This window comes from Mizuhopecten yessoensis, unplaced genomic scaffold, assembly GCF_002113885.1.
Source record: "Mizuhopecten yessoensis strain PY_sf001 unplaced genomic scaffold, ASM211388v2 scaffold8221, whole genome shotgun sequence".
NCBI classification, from domain to species: domain Eukaryota; kingdom Metazoa; phylum Mollusca; class Bivalvia; order Pectinida; family Pectinidae; genus Mizuhopecten; species Mizuhopecten yessoensis.
Window position 1 is genome coordinate 328,007 of NW_018407439.1, and position 23,272 is coordinate 351,278.

Genomic DNA, 23,272 nt, shown 5'->3' on the forward strand with positions numbered 1-23,272 from the left:
GGGGGGGGTAGGTGTGATATTTGTCACTCTGTGGGACCTGATCAAGGTTATACTGTGATGGAACAGGGGGGAGGTGTGATGTCACTCTGTGAGACCTGATCAAGGTTATACTGTGATGAAACAGGAGGGAGAGGTGCATGATCAAGATTACTGGAACCTGATCAAGGTTACTGTGATGGAACAGGGGGGAGGTGTGATGTCTGTCACTCTGTGGAACCTGATCAAGGTTACTTTGATGGAACAGGGGGGAACAAATCATGTATAAAGAGAGGGACAATAGTAGAGACTTCAGTAGATGTCACCTGTGTTAAATAACTGTCTTGACACTACCATTGAAATGAGAAATCTTCTATATCAGTATGACATACAGTCGCTAACCCATTCTCTGCTCAAGTCACATTTGAACCTTCATTACCAATCATAGACTGGGCAAGTCCGGTTTAAATATGTCGGGTGAATGAGTTAAGAATGCTCAGAAGCAAAATTATCACTTTTGTAAGATCATTGCACAGTTAAACTTATCTTCAAAATCCACTCAACTGAGAGACTGTCTTTAGGACCATTTGACATACTACTAAAAGTGTTTAAATATGTGTATATATATATACAGAAACTGTTCCAGTTAGAGACCATTTCACTTTCATACTATAAAAATAATATAATAGGTTGCTGAGAGACCATGCATTTATCGGGTAAGAAACCTGCTGAGTCAGCATTTTGTTGAATAGCCCTGGTATTGATCTTTTATCATATCATTGAACCATTGAATATTTAGGAGACCATCAGGTACCATAACTCTCCTGCAATAATGAAGCCCAGAGGGACAACATATAATCTCTGACTAGAAGTAGGGTGGGTGGTGATATTACAGAACCATGAAATAACATGTGTTGGCATTCCTACTCATTAGCAACAGCAAGTTGGGATTATTACCAGTCATCAGCTAATTATATAACTGTCAGAAAAATACAGGTGATCACCCGAGACAGGTAGTCTCTTTAGACAAATAAGATTATGTTACAATATATAACGAGCAGACAGGTGGGCGACCTAACAAGTAGACAGGTGGGCAACCTAAGCTGACAGTCTTAGGTTTAAGAGCTAGGTTATGAAGCAAACACAAAGGTGTGTCGGTGTAGGGATTAGGATACTAGCCTACACAACCTTCCTAAATATGCAGATATGGACATTGACAGCCAGTGCAGAGTTAGCCTGGGGTTAAAAGTAAATCAGATTATCAGTTCTAAACAAACCAAATAGCTCAGGTCAAGGAAGTTGGGTTTTATTGACAGCTTATTGATATTGGATTTGTGTGTTTGGCAAATATTATAATGTACATGACAAACGTGTCATCGTCACATCAGCAGGAGTCATTGGTTGTCTCAGATTTTAGCTGAGGAGTATTGACGTAGGTGAAAACATGACAGTTGTTCTTGGCAGTTAGTACATCATTTAGGGAGAGCAGAAGAATTCATGTTGGATGACCTTAGCAGGTAGTACATCATTAAGGGAGAGCAGAAAACTTCGTTTTGTATGACCTTAGCAGTTAGTACATCATTTAGGGAGAGCAGAAGACTTCGTGTTGTATGACCTTAGCAGGTAGTACATCATTAAGGGAGAGCAGAAGACTTTGTGTTGTATGACCTTAGCAGTTAGTACATCATTTAGGGAGAGCAGAAGACTTCGTGTTGTATGACCTTAGCTGTTAGTACATCATTTAGGGAGAGCAGAAGACTTTGTGCTGTATGACGTATGACCTTAGCTGTAAGTACATCATTTAGGGAGAGCAGAAGACTTCGTGTTGTATGACCTTATCAGTTAGTACATCATTTAGGGAGAGCAGAAGACTTCGTGTTGGATGACCTTAGCAGTTAGTACATCATTTAGGGAGAGCAGAAGACTTCGTGTTGTGTGACCTTAACAGTAAGTACATCATTTAGGGAGAGCAGAAGACTTCATGTTGGATGACCTTAGCTGTTACAAAGACCTAATACCCCAAAAATGGACGACTGTATCATCATCTTATGACTTTAGCTGTGAAAACGACCGCAAATCATGGTCTACGTACCTTATCCATCCTTAAATGACCGGAGTCATTACAAATCCTAACGAGTAACCGAAACAAAAGGACATCTGTACCTCTAGCCTGATGACCTATAGCTGGCACGAAGACTTAAGGACCCAAATAAACGACTACTTCTTGCCTTTATATTGACATCCTTCCAATCGTGATGATCGACACGCCACTAAACGTAGAGGCTGGTAAATTCATGACATTGATGGTGTTTGTGTACTGAAATGTACTAGTCTGTTGGGGATACTTGCCTGCAAGTTTAGAACAGTTATTTCTAAAGGCAGAATGTTTTTTCATCGGTTGAAGAGTGGTTTTTATACCAATTCATTTTAATGACACCACCTGACTTGGTTGCTATAGTGATGTTATCTGCTAATGTTAGAAAATTGGTTTATTTCTGAAAAGATAGTTTTATCATCTCCAAGTGCTGAAAGAGAACCAAAATTGCAGCTTTGGAGAAGAAACAGAAAAATATCTCCCTAATGAGGTGAAATTTTATTATGATGCAGGATAATTAGATTCTGGTTTCTTGTTGAGGTTCCAGTTTATGCGCGCGACATCACCTGTGATAAAATCTGGTTTTAGATGATGATTTCATACCTTAATTGGCCATTTCATTTTCTCAGGGTTTGGATGTTAAAATGAAAGGATTTGATGTGGAAATATTTCAGGTTTTATTCGGGGTTTTTTTTAATCTTTTTATTTATATTTTGAGAATTAATTAGAAGGTTGCTTGCTCTTGGTTTTCCTGGATATTGGGAAACTGGATGTGTGCATGTTGCTCTAGAAAAAAAGATTTGTCAATTAGCATTGTATGTCATGTGGAGTTCTTTGTATGTGTTTTGTCACTCTGCTGACATGTTTTTACTGAAATATACGCCTAATTAACACATACATGTCAAGTCTTCCTTCTTGGAGAGAGGCTATACTCTAACTTTCTAGAAGGTTCGAGACTTCTGATTATTAATTAACTTTTGCCTAAGTTCCTTTAATTTATTTTATAGAAAAAATTCAATGTCAGAATTTTACACTATATTGTTTGTTAAATAGGTAATTTAAGTATTTTAGACATTAATTAGATTTTGACATGCAATTTCTCCCCAGAGAGAAATATTATTCCAGATTGGCAAATACAGCGTAATCAGATCAATTATACAGCATATAGGATAAATAAATGATGTAATCACTTTCTGTCGGATTTCTGTATCTGTACGTCACAAGTCACCAATATCTGGCACTGAATGTGACAGAATTTTATGATGGTCATTTGAATTGATGGTCAATCAGTTATATCTTTCATTTTGTTGGTTCAATATTGGGCAACCAATCATCAAGCTAATTATATTTTAAGCTCCCCGTATATATTGGTACAGTACTGTAGAGTAAGTGTGAAACAACAGCCTGAAGGTGTCTTTACTATAACAAAAAACTGTGATTTTTTTTATGCAACACAGTTGTGTAGAGTTTGGGCTACGTACCTCAGCCAGATACCTATATCAGCTTCTACTTAGTATACCTGTAACAGACTTCTTGTTGTGTGTTAGGATTTCACACCTATAGACATATAGGCTCTTCTACGAACTGGCTATCCAGCATCATACATGTTTGAATACACTAGAAACTACTAGTGGGTATAACCTCATTGAAGAAATCTGATAACACGTACCCTAGCATTAAAACACAGCGGAGAACTTTTAGGTATCAGTGTGCTCCGACACCTTCTGTTATATAAACAAGCCTTGGCACTTGTTGATTTGGGAAAAGAGGAAGGATTTAATCACTAATCTTATTTATTGTCCCTCCACAGTAGACCTAGAGTGTTCTATTGTCCAAGGTGAGGAGATTACAAAGGTAAGCCTGTTGGACTGACGACAGGTGTACTTATCTGTAATCTCATCATCTACTGTCAGTCAGACAGGTGATCCGTAGATTATCAGATCCCTACACTATCAACCACTATTTCTTGATCAGAGTGCCCCCCCCCCCCTTTATGTGCTATAATTGCAGACATATATAAATAGGAAAATACATTCTGTACATGGTGTCAGATCTAGAGCTGCCATGGGCTTAAATGTCATTTAAAGTGGGTTTTTTCTAGAACTGAGTCTAAATATTTGGTTTGTTGAAGCCAACATGGTGCACTCTGTAAACAGGTGCTTGTCTTGCTGAGATCTGATGAGAGGATCGAGGGAAGCGAATATGTCATTAGTGTTTTATGTAGGTATACAGGAGTCGGTCTCAAGATAAAAAGGAAACATCAAAATATGCCATTTGTTGAATCGGCAGTCAGTCAGTAATACTGGAGATGGTATCAGTCACTGTGAGGAGAACATTTTACCGAAGTACAATTACCTTATAGTCTAGGAATAATTACTTTTCTTTACCGGTAAATAAATCCATCAATCACCGTTAAACCCACCCACTAGTTAAAACAATGCTACAGATGGGAGACATATTATAAATTAATGTGTTCGTGCATGCATAAAAAGAATGTATTTGTCAGAATAAAACAAATTGTAGGATTTTAACAGAGATCAGTGTAATGTGAGTCGAAGTTTGTAGTGTTTTGATAGATATACCAGTTTTCGTGTCTGAAGTGATCTGTGTTGCCAGTATACTCTCACTTGTACCCTACTATCACAAGGAGAATTAGGTAACAGACAAAAGGATAAATCAATTTCCATTCCTCTTAAATCTAATCTCGATCAGACTCGTCTTCGTCCTGAGGGCGAGCTGAGGAGGAGCAACCGTTGTTCAGCCTTTAAGGGACTGGTGCTGTATTTGATTTTGATTTTTTGAGGCATTAATAAATTTTGAATTTATCTTTTCCTGTTGTGCATTCAATTGAAATATAGATATATATATATTGGATTTTATTATGACTGAAGTCTGTTCTTTAAAACCAATTTATGAGTGAAACACAGCTATCTTTATAGCTTCTTTCTAAGCTGTTTCCCAACCAACAGACAGGGGACATAAACATTGTTCTTATCATTACCTTACTAGATCTGTATAGCATTGTTCTTATCATTACCTCACTAGATCTGTATAGCTGTTCCCCTGGGTCATGTCCTAAAGCCTCTTGTCTGATCACTGATTTGGCTATCAGAAATTCCAAAAAATAAACTACAAGTATTACCTAAGGCAAGGCCAATGCCCAGTTTTAATTAATTTAGGAATATCTCCTACAACAGAACTTCACTTTTGCGTTTCCCTCTTGCATCCTCTTTCTGTGTGGAGGTATCTCCCGCAGTATTAATCTTTGTATGACCTTGATTGTTGATGGGGCATAAAACCTGTTACAAAACAAACAAAACCAATTATTGGCAAAGCTTTCTTCGGCACCTGACCAGAACATTTGCTCCATGTGTTCCCAACATTGCTGCGACATCATATCCCACTTTTGGTGCGAGTACACCAGTGAACTGCGGGCTCATTTCCTTCAGACGACCCTGTGTAAGTTTGGATTGAATGTGTTCAATTCCACTGATCAACATGAAAATGTTACCTTTGTTCACAATATTTTAGGTACGAAAACAGGTCCCCAATTTCAGGATGATACAAACACCCAAACTGTTTCTGATGACTAAGACTTTATCTCGCGTTCGCGAGGACACAGTTGTTTATAAAATTAGCTGCTCCCTACCGCAGCATTTTCTGTCCTTTTTTGTAATTTTTGCTTTTTTTCCTTTTACACAAATATCTCCTTTTTGGAGGAAATAAAGTTTGATGTTGATGATTACTGTAATTGTACCTATGGTTGGTACCAAGGACCATTGATAGTGTAGTGGTACTCACCCTAGAATACAGTGTTGTACAGTAACAAAGACTATAGAATATAGTGAGTAAATTCATGACCATAACATTCTCCGATTTACAAGCTGTGGTCCATCATTGAATGCTTCTAAAATTAAAAACAGTAAAAACAGTATTCGTTTTATTATTATTTTCTGAGATTAATTTCCAGTTAGATTAGATTATGGTGGAAATTAATAACCATTAATGATCTTCATGATTTGTTTAACGCGTTTCATCTGGACTGTGTGTCTCTTTTTGAGCAGATTAATCAAATACCTTATAGTGGTGGAGAACTTTAGTCTAAATGTTTTTACCTTTTTCAAATAAATTATTTCAAATATGTTTTGGACTTTAAGGATTTTTTAGGCTTCTAGCTTTATAGATGTATTCAATGACACTAAGATATAAGGAGGAAAAGCTGTCTTTAATCATTCTGTATGTGACTTTACTTCATCAGAACATTTTAAGCTTTAGCATTTGAAATTTACTTTCTATTCACTCTACTAAAATGACAGATGATGTTTATTCTCACTTCACAATAACCCCTGTAGCATTGCAGTTCTAGCTGATAGCAATATCATTTTAACAATAAATCTTCATTACCTTTGTTTTGTATCATAATTTTAAGAAATCTTTTGTCTCTTTAAAGAGTTTTTTAAAGGAGTGTGTGATAAATGTTGACAGGGTCACGTTAATCTTCACTAGCATGGAGTCCGCCTCTTGTGTTGAGACTGATCATTCCAAGAACAAACAAAAAAAGGGAAACAGCAGAATTTTGTCTGCAACCTGGCCATTTATTCTGAGAATGTATAGGCCTCGTTGGGTATTACTTCAACAAACAGGAAAACAACCTTCGATCTATGTAAATTATTTCAAGTTTTCCTGCTAAGCCAACCTGAGCAATTTTGTCATGCAATATAGTTGTCTCGTGTGGTGTCATGATAATTGAAAAGGTTGCATACGAGGACACAAACTGTGTTGAAACGAGGGGAAGAGTTGGACATATATATGATGTTATGACACAAGGGAGATCTCCGTCATTATAGACGTCATTATAAACATAGACAGGACCATTCCAGACACTGGCCATGGTTTATTGTCTGACACAATGTCAATAATTCATGTTGCTCAGGGGGAGCAAAGTGATAAATAAGGATTAATCATGTTAATTCTTGAATTTTGAACGGTCTAACAAGCTCTGCAAGCTGACATCTATAAACACCTATCCTATCTAACTATGGTGGTACCTTCATTTATTTGACTGCTAGAAATATCGGTCATTCCAAATGATGTTAGTGATAGTCATATTCCAAGATATTTTACATTTTGTTGAAGTATAATTTCTTATAAGTTTGATACCATAACAAGACATACCAAGAAAAATATAACAGGACTTGATCATGTCATCTGTTTACTGTTTTGGTTAAGTTTAGTAGTTCCATGTGTTTTTATGACAAGAAGAATAACAAACCAATCTGTGTCTGGAATGAATATACAATGTACCTGTTTTATGGAAGGTTTGCTGTGGAGGACATACTATAAATTTACACTGTGTTAAATGTTTAGTACTCATGACAAGTAGGAGGTAGCTTCTTCCAATTACAAACTGGTCATTATAAAACTGTTTGACCACTCAGCCAACACAATATTTATTGTTAGGGACATTTCACACCTTCGCTGGATTGCTTGAGCCATTGATCATTGATGGGGTGATGGTCTAGTGGATTGTCCGACAGATTGTCTCAGCCATTTCAGTGGGTTGTTTGAGTCTCTTGTCTCACACCATGTAAAGTTACTGGGACAGAACAGATTGTCTGACTTTGGCTCACCACCTCACTGGACATATAGGACGTGTGGTCAGTGACACCTGACCAGACACTTGAGGGTTATTTCTCGGTCCATTAACTTAAATAGTCATGTTTTACAGCTATCAGATAGCTTTCAGCCTTTTGTGAAACAAATGTTATAAAGTATCAGTAGTTCAAGATCAAAACAATAACTGGTACCCTTAATATTGAGGAGATTGACAAAGTGGATACCTTCACCTTGGCTGTAAGACAAGATAGAGTAAGAGACCTTCACCTTGGCTATAAGACAAGATAAAGTATTCACCTTCCCCTTACTTGTAAGACAAGATAGAGTAAGAGACCTTCACCTTGGCTGCTAGACAAGATAAAGTATTCCCCTTCCCCTTACCTGTAAGACAAGATAGAGTATGAGACCTTCCCCTTGGCTGTAAGACAAGATTAATAGAATCATTTTAATGTTGCCAAACACGAGGCTTTGCCGAGTGTTTGGCAACTTCCCCGAGGGTTGAGATTTCCCTATCTTACCCACAAGGGGGTGAGTGGTTCTTTTTCTCTTACCCTGTTTTCTGAATGTGTATCATATACACAATGTAATGATAACATTACATGCTACATTCAGGGTTGACGTGACATTGATGGATTGTTGACGTGAAGTCATTGTATTGTTGAAGTGACGTCTTACCATTGTTATGAATAGGGGAATCCCCTTGTCTCAACCCTAGGGTGAGACAAGGTAATCTCACACCGGTAAAAGTGTGGATACACCTGTCCAGTGTAAGAGAAAAAGTATTCACCTTCCCCTTACCTGTAAGACAAGATGGAGTAAGAGACCTTCACCTTGGCTGTAAGACAAGATAGAGTAAGAGACCTTCACCTTGGCTGTAAGATAAGATAGAGTAAGAGACATTCACCTTGCCTCCCCTGCAGATTGGGATCTGGAAAGAAATACCTGCTGTTACCCACTGCATGTATTGTAGAAGGTGACTGATGTGGAACCCCCTGCAAAATTGTGGATTTGCTTTGGTGTCCTCTATTTTGGGACACAAAAGCGACCAAATAAATATGCTGCACCAATAGCAATATTTGGGATCTTTATCTTTCTTTCTACTTCTAACTACCTTTTTTTTCCTAGCGCCTTGCTTGGAAACACCTCACTTTTGGATTTAATGTTGAGTGTTTGCTCAGGTGAGGAAGGCAATGGGTTTTGTCCCCAGACTGTAACATACAAAAGTCCTTAAAAATGGTAGTTGTTATTCCCTGTTAAACGTTCAGCATTTAGGGGAATGGCAACAACTGGCTCATCCTTTGTCAGTATAATGTGACTGGGCGGAAATCTGTGCTGGGTGCCTTCGGCATACTTTTTCGGTGAGATAGCACTTTAAAGTCGGCATCAGATCCGTGCTATCACAAGAAGGCAAGCACGCCAACATACCCTGTCTCCTGCATACACACACGCTAGCACGCATGCACTACACACTTGGAGGCACGCTCTTATATGACATGCTGTTAATAGGACTTTAAACACAATTAAACCAAACCAAACCAAACCCTTCATCTTGGCTGCAAGACTAGATAGATTTAGAGACCCCAACCTTATCTGCAGGTGTTTTTTTTCACTTTTGAACAAGGTTGAACTTTTTCAATATGTGGCTACGGTAAACCTTCGGTCAGTTCGAACAAAATCAAATAAATATTGATGAACCTGTTCGGATTATACGAAATTATGCTTCAGAAAATAAGAGTGAGTTTGAACTATCAGCAAAAATTTCGGCAAAGTGTAAATCAAGTCACAAACATATACCCGACATATTTTCTTCACCGGAGTATACCTCTATATATCCAATGTAAGGTTGATACGTAACAACGACGGCCTGGCATAGAACAATGGCACATTTATAAATGGGTAAAATGATACGTTTCATTTGTGTTCATTTGAAATTGATCATTAACCTTTCTTCATTTTGAGATAATTATGATTGTTATTGCGAAGCAGAGGCCATTGTGTAGGCCCCAAAACAGTACACGTTTCATTTGTGACACAAAAGTTAAACTACCTATAGCTAGTTTGTATCAGAGACCTAAATATTGAGTCTCTGCGTGGTTAGGTTTTATTTGAATCAGAAACTATTTTATATATTATTTCGTAAAGAATGGTCCGTTTAATAAATTGAAAACATAGTCTACATAACCTGTTACGTTTACAAAGCGCAATTATAAACATAGGTCTATATGTTAGTAAAATTAGGTAAGAACATCAACATGTCTGCTTTTAAATTATAAGTGATATAGTCCTACCAAACTTATTTGACACCTTCAAAATTACCCATCGCTAATTGAGACACCTGTGGATTGTTCGGACTCGGACATGAATGCTAATCATGTCACGGCTGGGCGGCGGATCCCTACCACGACATCTCGCGTGTCCCTCCCTACCTGGTGTGAGCTGGGCAATAATTAAGGGAAGTCTGGTCGCAATTAAATAATTAAAATTCTTAGTTAACACCGTATTTTACAATACACGGGCGATTTCTTAGTTTGCCATACAGCGTGACATCAGTTCGTACTGATCGCATGTTATTTATACATTGTCAGGGCCTAAGTTGCAATTGGCTGTCTCATGCACGATGTATTTTCAAACAATGTAAAAAATGAATCAACGCTAAAATCTGTGACATATATCTATGGTTTGTCTGTCACAACTGTACTGCAACGCTCACACATACAACCCATTACCCTAAACGTATCTAATCATCAAGGTATTGGCATATTTCCGGGGCCGATCGCCGCGAGTTTTCAATGGAGTTTGCCGAAAAAAAATCTTACTTTACGTTCTTCATTTGACAAGTTTGGACTATCCGAAATAGGGTCAATCAGAGTTTGAACTATCATCACTAGCTAGAAAATTATTGTTTTTATTGAAAAAAATGTGTGTTTGAACCATCAGCCAATTCGAACTGACCGGAGGTTTACCGTATGTAAAATAACTATAGAAATGTAGTTGACAAATAATTCCTCCACTGTTTTGATTCAGATCTGTATTGTTTTGTATTTAATACAGGGAAGCATCAATCGTGTACTCTGTTTTGGTAATTTAATTAAACCAATAGAACAATTCACAACTAAAGCAGATAATTGGTGATAAGGAAATGCTGGTTTTAGAATATTTCTCAGTTACCATAGTGATCTAATTAACATCTGTCATCTGGCAATGCAGTGACCTTCAAGTTCAAATGAAGTCAATACAGAGGTCATGGGAAATAGACGATGAGAAAGGATCCCACTACTGAAGAGTGACAGCATCACAAAGTCACAAAATTAACTTGGATGCTAAATTTTCTTGTAAACAGATAAACTTTTCAAAGTGGCAGTTTGCCAAGTTCTGACAGTATAAACAGGTAAATCAAATACTGATGTGGAGAAAGCGTGCTGGTGCTGGGGATTAGATGTTTCCTGATGTAGATACCAGGTTAGGATATGTGTAACATTCTACTGATGGGTAGTGTGGTAATTTGTTCCATTTTTATCTCATTGAAGCCTTTTTAGACTCTGTATTTTCCCAAGTGGAGATTATCATTCGGGGAAACGGCACATTTATTGTGTTTGCTAAAAATGTAGAGAATGGTAATGTTAGTTGAGTGTTTTGAGCTACAAGTCATTGCGAGTTACTGCCTTCCTGTTTATCCCCACATTAAACATTTCATTGATATATGTTGAACCAACTTGTAATGAAGTGTTTAGATAAGTAGTTAATGAGGCTTAATTTCCTAGAGGAACATTCACATCTAAAAAATAAATATATCTTACAGAGGTTGTTGTGTAACTTAAGCTGGGGCTTGTGGAAATTGAGTGGTCATGGTAACTAACGGTTATCACTTACCTCCGGATCATCATCGGAGGTAATGGGATAATTGCTGCTCCGAGGATTTTTTTCCTGGGATTACCAACTTGTCATCTAACTTATATATAGCATCTCATCTCATCTAACTGCAGTCTAAACCCAGACGATGTTCCATTAGTTACATAATAGTTTGTGCAGTTTAAAATTACAGAATTCATTTCCAGAAAACAAATTCCATCCATTTTAATGTTTTCTATAAGGATGGATACACGATGTTATCGACAAAACAAGGTAGGTAAAATGTCTGGCAAGGATGTCAAGTCAATTAGCATGTGTCATTTCTTATACTTAGTGTCTGTTCTCAAGGGAAATATTGACAACCACTTGTCTTCATGTTTTATTGTAGTGGGTTATAATGTTCTATCAGACTGGGACAAAATGTGACATAATGGATGTTTGTAAATTGCTGTAACATATCAAAGATTATTGCAAACATCACTAGCTTTTTTCAAAATAAATATGAAATTGTTTCTCTTCTTGAAATATAGATTCATAAAATACAATGACAGTTATAGTGAGATCTACTAGTCAGTAGTTAGAACAGTAATATACTTAGTCCTTTTAATAGTGAGCTCTACTAGTCAGTAGTTAGAACAGTAATATACTAGTTCTTGTTAAAGTGAGCTCTACTAGTCAGTAGTTAGAACAGTAATATACTTAGTCCTTTTAATAGTGAGCTCTACTAGTCAGTAGTTAGAACAGTGATATACTTAGTCCTTGTTATAGTGAGCTCTACTAGTAAGTAGTTAGAACAGTAATATACTAGTCCTTGTTATAGTGAGCTCTGCTAGTCAGTAGTTAGAACAGTAATATACTATTCTTGTTATAGTGAGCTCTACTAGTCAGTAGTTAAAACAGTAATATACTCATCCTTGTTATAGTGAGCTCTACTAGTCAGTAGTTATAACAGTAATATACTTAGTCCTTGTTATAGTGAGCTCTACTAGTAAGTAGTTAGAACAGTAATATACTAGTCCTTGTTATAGTGAGCTCTGCTAGTCAGTAGTTAGAACAGTAATATACTATTCTTGTTATAGTGAGCTCTACTAGTCAGTAGTTATAACAGTAATATACTAGTCCTTGTTATAGTGAGCTCTACTAGTCAGTAGTTAGAACAATAATATACTAGTCCTTGTTTTAGTGAGCTCTACTAGTCAGTAGTTAGAACAGTAATATACTAGTTCTTGTTAAAGTGAGCTCTACTAGTCAGTAGTTAGAACAGTAATATACTTAGTACTTGTTATAGTGAGCTCTACTAGTCAGTAGTTAGAACAGTAATATACTAGTCCTTGTTATAGTGAGCTCTATTAGTCAGCCGTTAATACAGTCATTTACTTATCCTTGTTAAAGTGCACATTTTATGCATCAATGAGTAAAGCCTTTAATACACTTTCTTGTACAAAATTTTCTGTCAATATTTTGCTCACAACATGTCATGCATTAAATTAAATTTTTCTCAAGGACCATTCTAAAAATGGTTAAAAAAGCAGAATATCTTGTTTAAAAGTTCATAATACATTTAATTATAATTGACCTCCCAGGAAAACCTTCCGTATCTCATCCTGGCTGGAGCTGTAATTAGGTGGGAAAGACAGATTTTTTGCTTCTAAGGGAGATAATTTGCAATTCTCAGTGAAGTTTATGTCACTTCATATGGACATAAATTTCAAACAAAACTGTCTATGTGACATCCAGGCTGTCTGATGAGACTGGTGAATGTGTTAACATTTCCAGCAATAATCGCTTTACATGTTTGTGATACTGTTAAGACTGATATTACAAGTCTTTTATTGTTGTTTCCCACGTCTATGAAATCCAATGTGGCTGGCCACTAGGTGTCATCAGGGACTCCGATATTGGTGGTGGTGGCGGGACACCTGATTGGAGTCTGGTAGCCATCTCAATGGAGTTGTTTTATTTACATTTACTAACAATATTGTTAGACAAAATGTGTTTTACTCTGCTGCTGATCAGGACATCAATGGTGGTTGTGTCTGAAACTGCATTGTTAAATGTCTGATCAAGGTAACAACAGAAACAGAGGAGTTCTCCTATACTTTTATAATAACCAATGGTTGTATGGACTAAAATGACTTTCAAATTGTGTAATATTGATAACATTTCTATAACACAACAGACTATAACTCTGTAGTCTTGTCTTGATAAAACAAAAGGGCACATAGTACTGAAGTATTACTATATCTATCATTAAATAAAATGTATCCAACAGTTTCAAACTATATGGGCACATAGGGTATAAATGTTTGGAACTTTTGAACAAAATGAAAATACTTAAATAAAATAAAACTATTGTTGAAGAAAAATGAGTCGACTGACTTGTTTGTTTCTGTAGTGCCATTATTGTTCTGCTCTACATTGTGTTGAGGTAAACCACTAAACCTACTTTACACGGTTGTTAAAGTTTTTAGAATCTTAAAGAAACTTTGAAATTAACAGGACTATGTGCATGTTGAAACCTTCCTGGGAATTTAAAAACTGAGTTGAAGGTGTCGTTCAAATTACGAAATTCTAACATTTAAAGTTGTGTCAACAATTCTGCTTTGAACGAGACCACACTGCTGTTAATGTAAGGAGCTGGACCAGTTGTGTGCCACTCTCCTATTTTCCATTGTGGATACGGTCAGTGTATTGATTCGGTCAGCTTTTAGGTGAAATTTGAGGTTGAAGGAGTTATCTCCCATTGTCAAGGCCAAAATGATGCATGCTGAACATAAGCCAAGCGTTTCAACAAATCAACTCTAAAGACCTAGGAGGATTTGTACGGCAATGACCACCTAGGATTATCAGGGATAACCTCACATATTTTGTTTGTCTTTGATTTGACCTCAGATGACCCAACATATTATGTGTACTCTATGATTTGACCCCAAATGACCTTGATTATTTTATTGCTCATGAAATTACATAAAAAGATCTTTCATAATTTGCCTGAACTTGTTATATAATCTTTGATTACCTTGTGTATTTTTAGGTCTGGAAGTTGGGTCGACAAAGACGGGTGGTTCGTCAGGCGGTAGCAGCCACGGCAGCAGTAGTAGTGGTCGTCACAGTGACATCATCAACCAGCTGGGGGAAGGCTCTGACATCAAACAGTTCATGTCACCAGAGGTATGCATCCATACTTTCTAAATAAAAACTAAATGGATTGCTTAAATTTCAGAAGTATTTATTATGAATTCCACAGGTTATATGAATTTAAGGTTATCTGAATGACATTTCTTGCTGTTCTTGCAAAATTCCCTCAAGATTTATTTACATTATAATCTGATAAAAGACTGATATAGCTCCAAATGATTTTAAGTATCACCCAGAATAGTTTCCCGAACACACGAGGACTTCAGAATCTACTGAAAATGTCACGATGTTAAATGTATATAATGGTGTTTTACTCTGAATCTTCAGCATCTTCACTGACACGCTGTAGGCTACCATCATCAAGATACCTCCCTTCATACAACACTCTACCTTAAATTCTGTAACATATATTGATCGAAATCATATTGTACAGCTATGGTACAAGTATTTCTGTGATCTTCCACTTTTTGTAACCATGCAGCCTTGTGATGTTTTCAGTTCCTAGATGATGATGGCGCTGAAAGTGATGACAGCATACACACAATGACAGAAGCAGAGTCGCGCATATCTCACAAGAAATTTGGTGCTATACGAAAGGCAGGGTAAGGAAGATCAGTTTTTATGTTCATGGGATCAGTGAGACAGGGGAAGTAACTCTAGGAAGATCAAAGTGTGTTGATGGGATAAGGGAGACAGGGGAAGTAAATCAGGAAGATCAAAGTGTGTTGATGGGATAAGGGAGGCAGGGGAAGAGCTCTAAGGAAGATCAAAGTGTGTTGATGGGATAAGGCAGACAGGGGAAGTAACTCAGGAAGATCACAGTGTGTTGATAGGATAAGGGAGGCAGGGGAGGAGCTCTTAGGAAGATCAATGTTTGTTGATAGGATTACGGCGACAAGGGAGAAGCTTTAAGGAAGATCAGTGTATGTTTATGGGATAAGGGAGATAGGAAAGGAGCTCTTAGGAAGTTCATGGGATCATGAAGACAGAGGAAGTAACTTTAGGAAGATCAGTGTGTTTTTGAGTTGATTACGAAGACAGGGGAGGAGCTCTTAGGAAGATCAGTATATGTTCATGGGATCAGGAAGACAGGGGAAGTAACTCAGGAAGATCAAAGTGTGTTGATGGGATCAGGAAGACAGGGGAAGTAACTTTAGGAAGATCAGTGTGTTTTTGAGTTGATTACGAAGACAGGGGAGGAGCTCTTAGGAAGATCAGTATATGTTCATGGGATCAGGAAGACAGGGGAAGTAACTCAGGAAGATCAAAGTGTGTTGATGGGATCAGGAAGACAGGGGAAGTAACTCAGGAAGATCAAAGTGTGTTGATGGGATAAGGTAGACAAGGGAGATCAGTGTGTTTGTGCATTTAAGGAGACAGGTTAAGTTATTCTAAGTTTAGGAAGACAGGGTAAGTAACACTAGGAACACAGAGATTGCACATCGCTTAAAAAAACAAAGTTTTCTTTAAGGAGAAATAAAGTCAATAGACTAGTTTGAAACCATTTTCTTTTTGCGATGATACTAACACATGTTTACTTAAAGAGCAAAGGTGAGTGGATGCTATCTGAAGCTTCTTGAGATGAAATGACACATGAACTAACATAAAGTGATAATGTCAAGTGTCAAAACCTTTCATAAGTTTGTAAGTATGTGCATGTAAGATAATTTAAGGAGAGGTTGATACAAGGTGTTTAGATCAGCAACAGATTAATAGTTTAAATGTGTTGCTGTTTAAAAAAGATAAAATTATAATGTTACATTATAATAACTATAAATTTCCTTGAATGAAATGCAAGTAGACAATTTCTGACTGATGTTTTAAGCACTGGCTTTGACATTGTCTGTGAGACATACACGTCTATATTTGATATTCTGTAAATCCCATTGTACCCAATAGAGGTTGGTGGTGAAGCACTGGCTTTGACATTGTCTGTGAGACATACACATCTATATTTGGTATAATTCCCATTGTACCCTATAGGTGGTTGGTGGTGAAGAACTGGTTTTGACATTGTCTGTGAGACATACACGTCTATATTTGGTATAAATCCCATTGTACCCTATAGGTGGTTGGTGGTGAAGCATTGGCTTTGACATTGTCTGCGAGATATACACGTCTATATTTGGTATAAATCCCATTGTACCCTATAGGTGGTTGGTGGTGAAGAACTGGCTGACACAGAGGAAGAGGAAGTTGGAGCTGGCACCCAAGAGGAAGTGGAAGCGTTACTGGGTGTGTCTAAAGGGCACCGTGCTACTCTTCTTTGACTGTGACGAGGAAACCTTGATAGATGAAAACACAATCCCAAGGCATATTCTAGGTACTTATATAGCCCTCGATTTTGAATTCAACATGGCAGCAAATAATTCTTAATGTCAAATAGCACTACTAACCCAATCATCTCAAAACTGAAAAATTGACATTGCAGGAATTGACTTTTTTAATGCAAACAGCATTTGTTAACTTCCAAAGTGTTATTTGAGATTTTATAGATGAACATTTCATTCAAAAGGACCTTTTTCATTGTGAAAACCAAAAGAACTTTATGACTTTTTTATAAGAAAAGAAGAATACAATGAATTCTGGTTGAATGGCGTTACAATAATCCATTTGGGTGATATTAACTCTTCTGTCCTTATAGTACATGCATCTCAATAATTCCAAATATATAGATTGTAAAATTGAATGATCAGTTTTACAGAAATAGAAAGCCATAAAATATGGAAACTAATGTTGAAGGCCCAAATCAAATAAAGCAAATGTGTCGGTGTGAGATATGGCAAATACACTGTACAAGATGTATAGCTCCGACTTCTGTGATCAATAGCTTTCTTTCCCATGTATCACAGAAAAGTGCTTCTTTTAAAAAAACTGGGGTTATCTGAAATAAATTTCTAAAAATGGAAAAGGATTTAATGACCATCCAAGGTATTTTGTTTCAGAAATTGAAAAGTTCACCAAAAAAAAATTGATTGATACATGACACAGGTTTAAAAACATAACTGAATTGAAATAAACTTTTGCTATGATGTAGTGCCAGCAGACCAGCAACTGTCTACAAGGACATTTTAGAACCTTAAACGATAAGAAATCTGAGGATTCAACAACCAATTAATCAAGTACTTTTTTTCAGTCATTGAAGGGGGGATAACCCAGGCAGTCCCAGAGCATCCTAAGAGAGATAACATATTCTCCCTAAGCACTGCCTTCGGTGATGCCTACCTGTTTCAGGTAAGACAACTCTTTAAGGGAGTATCAGTTAAAAAAATTGTCAGAAAAAAAATTAGAATTGATTAAAATCATAAAGTTTGAATACAGGATATAATTCATTCAGTGATATATATTTGTATTGTTATATTTATGTTTAGACTTAGTTTTCTTATATGATGCTACAAATATTCAGGTGAATATCAGGCTATTGTGGCCTTCAGACCTACCTGTACTAATAAGAGTTTACTACTGACCTGATTAAGGAGCACCACCCTTCCTTTTCCAGGCTCTATCCCCTACTGAGGTAGACAGCTGGATTTGTGCTGTACATTCAGCATGTGCCTCTGCGTTTGCACGGCAGCATGGGAAGGACAATACTCTACGGCTGATGAAGAGCGAGCTACACAAACTGGAAACCAACATTGATGTGGTAGGTAGATGTGATAAAAATAGTACATATTACTGTGTTGTATTAAAAATGTATATTTATAAATATACATCTAAGTTATAAAACTGCATCACATTCGTAAAACGGCACATGTCATTGTTACAGGACGTGAAGATGAAGAAAATGGCAGAACTCCAGTTGACAGTTGTCAAGGATCCACGTAGTCGTCAGGCCATCATTAAACAGATCAGCCAATGGGAAGAGAACCTGGAGAAGCTATTTATAGAACAGTACCGCCTGCGATGTTACATTTCCTCTCTACAAGGGACAGAACTGCCCAACCCCAAGGTGAGCTGGTCACTAGAAATAGCTGAAATTTTCTGTTTGTTTTTTACTTGCTTTTATGAAAATATCTTTCAAATCATTTGCAAAAGTCTTCTGTTCTCAAAAATATAACAAGAAAATGCATGATTTTATAACAGATTTTGTTTTAGCTAGATAATGTAGTAAATTCCTACTGAATTGTCAAAAATGTAGAAAGCACAACTAAATTTCTAAAAAGTAACAAGTCCTGCTGTATTTTAAACTGTAACAAGCCTACACAATTGTCTAAACTGTAACAAGCCTACTGAATTGTCTAATCTGTAACAAGACTACTGAATTGTCTAAACTGTAGCAAGCCTACTGAATTGTCTAAACTGGTTAACAAGCCTACTGAATTGTCTAAACTGGTTAACAAGCCTACTGAATTGTCTAAACAGTAACATGCCTACTGAATTGTCTAAACTGTAGCAAGCCTACTGAATTGTCTAAACTGGTTAACAAGCCTACTGAATTGTCTAAACAGTAACATGCCTACTGAATTGTCTAAACTGTAGCAAGCCTACTGAATTGTCTAATCTGTAACAAGCCTACTGAACTGATTAATCTGTAACAAGCCTACTGAATTGTCTAACCTGTAACAAGCCTACAGAATTGTCTAAACTGTAACAAGCCTACTGAACTGTCTAATGTGTAACAAGCCGACTGAATTATCTAATCTGTAACAAGCCTACTGAACTGATTAATCTGTAACAAGCCTACTGAATTGTCTAAACAGTAACATGCCTACTGAATTGTCTAAACTGTAACAAAAGCCTACTGAATTGTCTAATCTGTAACCAGCCTACTGAATTGTCTAATCTGTAACCAGCCTACTGAATTGTCTAATCTGTAGCAAGCCTACTGAATTGTCTAATCTGTAACCAGCCTACTGAATTGTCTAATCTGTAGCAAGCCTACTGAATTGTCTAATCTGTAGCAAGCCTACTGAATTGTCTAATCTGTAGCAAGCCTACTGAATTGTCTAATCTGTAGCAAGCCTACTGAATTGTCTAAACTGGTTAACAAGCCTACTGAATTGTCTAAACTGTTTAACAAGCCTACTGAATTGTCTAAACTGGTTAACAAGCCTACTGAATTGTCTAAACTGGTTAACAAGCCTACTGAATTGTCTAAACAGTAACATGCCTACTGAATTGTCTAAACTGTAGCAACCCTACTGAATTGTCTAAACTGTAACAAAAGCCTACTGAATTGTCTAATCTGTAGCAAGCCTACTGAATTGTCTAATCTGTAGCAAGCCTACTGAATTGTCTAATCTGTAGCAAGCCTACTGAATTGTCTAATCTGTAGCAAGCCTACTGAATTGTCTAAACTGTAACAAGCCTACTGAATTGTCTAAACTGTAACAGCAATTTCATTCATTAGTGCTTTCATTTTGACAGTTTCAGGACTTGATGTACATGTATTAAATTTTAGTTTAACTTGTTATTGATCTATTGAGGATTGTCACAAGGCAACAACCTCTGATCAAGTATAATTAGTTCCACTAAGAGCAGTAAGTAAAATGAGCTTAGATCCTACTAATCTACGTCAGCTGGCTGATGTATGTTTGGTGTCTGACAGAAAACTATGTTATGTAAAGCAGGCATGGCTGTAGGATAGCTTTATGAAACATATGAAAATAAAATATATTTTAGTATTATTTTGGGCCTGTTTCAGAGATGTGGGTGCCCTATTGTAATCATGTTGTCCATCTATCTGTTTTGGGTTAGTTTTGATATTTATATTGCTATGACCATATTTAACAAATTGGTATTTTTGTCCCTGATCATCAAACTAGTAAGCTGATTTTTTCCTGTACAGTTTGTTATATTAAAGAAAAAATGGATTACATAGTACATACTCTTTCATTAAATCATAGCTTTACTTACTCAACACATTCACATCCCTTCTCTATTGGATGAACTGCCAAACAAAATCTAAATAAGAGGGAGCAAAGACTTAAATCCATTAGTTAGAAATGTATCAGGAAGAGGTCAGTGGGGCCTAATGCACTACAAGATGTGTACTTTAAAACACAAGTACCCACACCCAACAACACAACAACAGAAAACTCCATTCAACATCCGATTTATTTGTTCATTGTCCAGGGTTGCTGGCTAATTAAGAGAAGTTACTAGATGAATTTCACACAGAAAACTTCAATCAACACAGATTTCCTCTAACATTACGGTTGCTTCACTCCACTAGCCAATTCTGCAAACAAACCATTCACAGCTTTTTGTACAAGTTTAACTTCCTTCATAGATTTTCCCTTTCACCATTTGCTCCGTGTTATTTGTTTTGGTCTGTTTTCCAGGTTATTGTTTTTATCAGTATTTCCATTTTTCATTTAATTTGTGCTTTAAATTGGGTTTTAAATGTCAAACACAATATGCCACCGCATTTAACGAATAAATGTAACATTTAAGATTGCGTTCAACATATATAGCTACATGCTTGAAGATTGATATGGATTTGCCTGAATATCAAACCACATTTTTACAGTGAATTTTAAACATCAAAATATGTTTACTTGTACAGTGAATTGTAAACATCAAATCACGTTGACCTTTACAGTGAATTGTAAACATTAAATCACGTTTACCTATACAGTGAATTCTAAACACATTTTTACCTGGCTCTACACACTTCACTTATAAAAAAAAAAAAAAATCTAGATTAACGAATGACGAATTTTTAGGACAATGTAATTCAATTTCTTGCCATAAAAACAAATGTTTACTATGAATATGTGTAGAGCGTGAATTCCATACTACTGGAGTCTGTGTATGGCTTCAGAGCCTTAGGATCAGCCGAAGAGCCTGGTTACTCCAGCTACAGCTGATCCAGGTGTTCCCTGTTGTTTTAAGGATAAAGATCTCTCTTGTTCTGTATTAAATTGTTCCAATAAAACCCCTGTTTTATAGTCAAACCACCAGGATTGAAAGTGGATGAACAGGTTTCCACTGAATTACAGTATGCTGCTGGTGTTTTTGTTTGGAAATGTTGATGTGTCTGCAATAGGAACATTTTGCACAATTGTAAATTTGATTTTGTATAATTGTCCGATTGAATCATTCATGCATTATGATTCCTCCAATTAATGGCACATGTTTATTTGTGAGATCTGTGCAAAGTTTTTCCGTGAGATAATTAAGATTATTGTGCCTGTCTCAGTCTCTGTTTACACCATACCCAGTCTTTTTCCATGATTGATGACAGCGCTGCTCTCAGCAGTTATTGATATTTTTGAAGTGCTGTTAATTTCTTTAATATTGGCTCAAAAGTGCAGAAATAAGTTAGACAAATGATTATTCAGATTAAGTGCAAAAATCAAAGACATAATGATTGATTCTATCTCTTGATAGTCTGTACTTGTAATATAAATTAATTTTTGTTCCTTTGTGATATGCCCTTCTGAAGGATGCAGGAGGTACTTGGATGACATGATTTTCTATAGGATGACTGACACAGGAAGATAGCAATGGTTGACAAAGGGTGATAGCAATGGTTGACAAAGGGTGATGGCAATGGTTGACAAAGGGTGATAGCAATGGTTGACAAAGGATGATAGCAATGGTTGACAAAGGATGATAGCAATGGTTGACAAAAGGTGATAGCAATGGTTGACAAATGGTGATAGCAATGGTTGACAAAGGATGATAGCAAGGGTTGACAAAGGGTGATAGCAATGGTTGACAAGGGATGATAGCAATGGTTGACAAAGGCTGATAGCAATGGTTGACAAAGGGCGATAGCAATGGTTGACAAAGGGTGATGGCAATGGTTGACAAAGGATGATAGCAAGGGTTGACAAAGGGTGATAGCAATGGTTGACACAGGGTGATAGCAATCGTTGACAAAGGGTGATAGCAATGGTTGACAAAGGATGACAACAATGGTTGACATAGACAAGATTGATAGGACTTTTTTTAACCAAATGTTTGCATGACTATTGATCATATGACTCCATTGGTTGAAAAAGAATGACATAGTTAATAAAAAAGATTGTATACCAGTGGCTTACAGGATGATAGCAGTGGTGGACATGACTAATGTGTCCACTATGAAAAGTAATTAACTGGCTTGAACATTTTAATTGTTCAATCAGGTTATTTGTGTAATGTCATCTTATGTTGATAATGTTTGTTTATTGATCCTATAGGGTTTAGGATGAAGGCTGTCTGTATTATCCCTCCAGAGCCTATAGGGTTTAGGATGAAGGCTGTTTGTATTATCTCTCCAGACCCTATAGAGGTTAGGATAAAGGCTGTTTGTATTATCGCTCCAGACCCTATAGAGGTTAGGATTAAGGCTGTTTGTATTATCCCTCCAGAGCCTATAGAGGTTAGGATGAAGGCTGTTTGTATTATCCCTCCAGAGCCTATAGAGGTTAGGATGAAGGCTGTTTGTATTATCTCTCCAGAGCCTATTGAGGTTAGGATGAAGGCTGTTTATATTATCCCTCCAGAGCCTATAGAGGTTAGGATGAAGGCTGTTTGTATAATCCCTCCAGAGCCTATAGAGGTTAGGATGAAGGCTGCTTGTATTATCCCTCCAGAGCCTATAGAGGTTTGGATGTCAGTTTGGTAGACTTGTAAGTTTTGTTTCCTCCCTCTCTTCCATCCACC

At 36.8% G+C, this 23,272-nt stretch overlaps 1 protein-coding gene across 1 annotated transcript in view; it reads left to right on the forward strand.

Annotated features, from left to right (window-relative positions):
• LOC110455449 overlaps positions 1 to 23,272 on the forward strand; it is a 127,424-nt gene that overhangs the window by 75,584 nt on the left and 28,568 nt on the right. The window contains exons 7-12 of the mRNA XM_021505590.1: positions 14,571 to 14,707; positions 15,173 to 15,276; positions 16,828 to 16,997; positions 17,811 to 17,908; positions 18,174 to 18,317; positions 18,441 to 18,623. Coding sequence (XP_021361265.1) covers positions 14,571 to 14,707; positions 15,173 to 15,276; positions 16,828 to 16,997; positions 17,811 to 17,908; positions 18,174 to 18,317; positions 18,441 to 18,623 — 836 coding nt within the window. The remainder of the gene's footprint in view (positions 1 to 14,570; positions 14,708 to 15,172; positions 15,277 to 16,827; positions 16,998 to 17,810; positions 17,909 to 18,173; positions 18,318 to 18,440; positions 18,624 to 23,272) is intronic.